The 255-nt window shown below is 54.9% G+C and overlaps 1 protein-coding gene across 1 annotated transcript in view; it reads right to left on the bottom strand.

The window, feature by feature from the left end:
• The window catches only part of LOC119593085 (maltase A3-like), a 19342-nt gene that overhangs the window by 16122 nt on the left and 2965 nt on the right, over positions 1 to 255 (bottom strand). Inside the window, exon 3 of the mRNA XM_037942009.1 lies at positions 13 to 135. Within this exon, the coding sequence (XP_037797937.1) occupies positions 13 to 135 (123 nt within the window). The remainder of the gene's footprint in view (positions 1 to 12; positions 136 to 255) is intronic.

The following is a 255-nucleotide window of genomic DNA, read 5'->3' as shown; positions in this document are numbered from 1 at the left end:
GAAAGAAAAGACTGGCCCTCACCTCGAAGGTCTCCGGTGCCGTCTCCATCAGCGTCGCGGAGGGACCTTGGGTAAACCTGGTACACGATTGTTCTCTGCCAGAAGGGGAAGCTCTCGTGCCGGGTTATGCCGTCCCTGCGAGGCGAGGGAGAACGTGGGGGGGAAATGGTGAAGAGGAGTGGTGCAAAAATAGTCAGATGGAAAACAGAATAAAGGAGAAAGATTGGGGGGTTAAGAGAGGCGAAAGGACTAGGT

The sequence above is a fragment of the Penaeus monodon genome, chromosome 31 (genome assembly GCF_015228065.2).
Source record: "Penaeus monodon isolate SGIC_2016 chromosome 31, NSTDA_Pmon_1, whole genome shotgun sequence".
Classification (NCBI taxonomy): Eukaryota; Metazoa; Arthropoda; class Malacostraca; order Decapoda; family Penaeidae; genus Penaeus; species Penaeus monodon.
The sequence above is the reverse complement of the archived record's forward strand: the minus strand, read 5'-3'. Positions and strand labels throughout refer to the sequence as shown.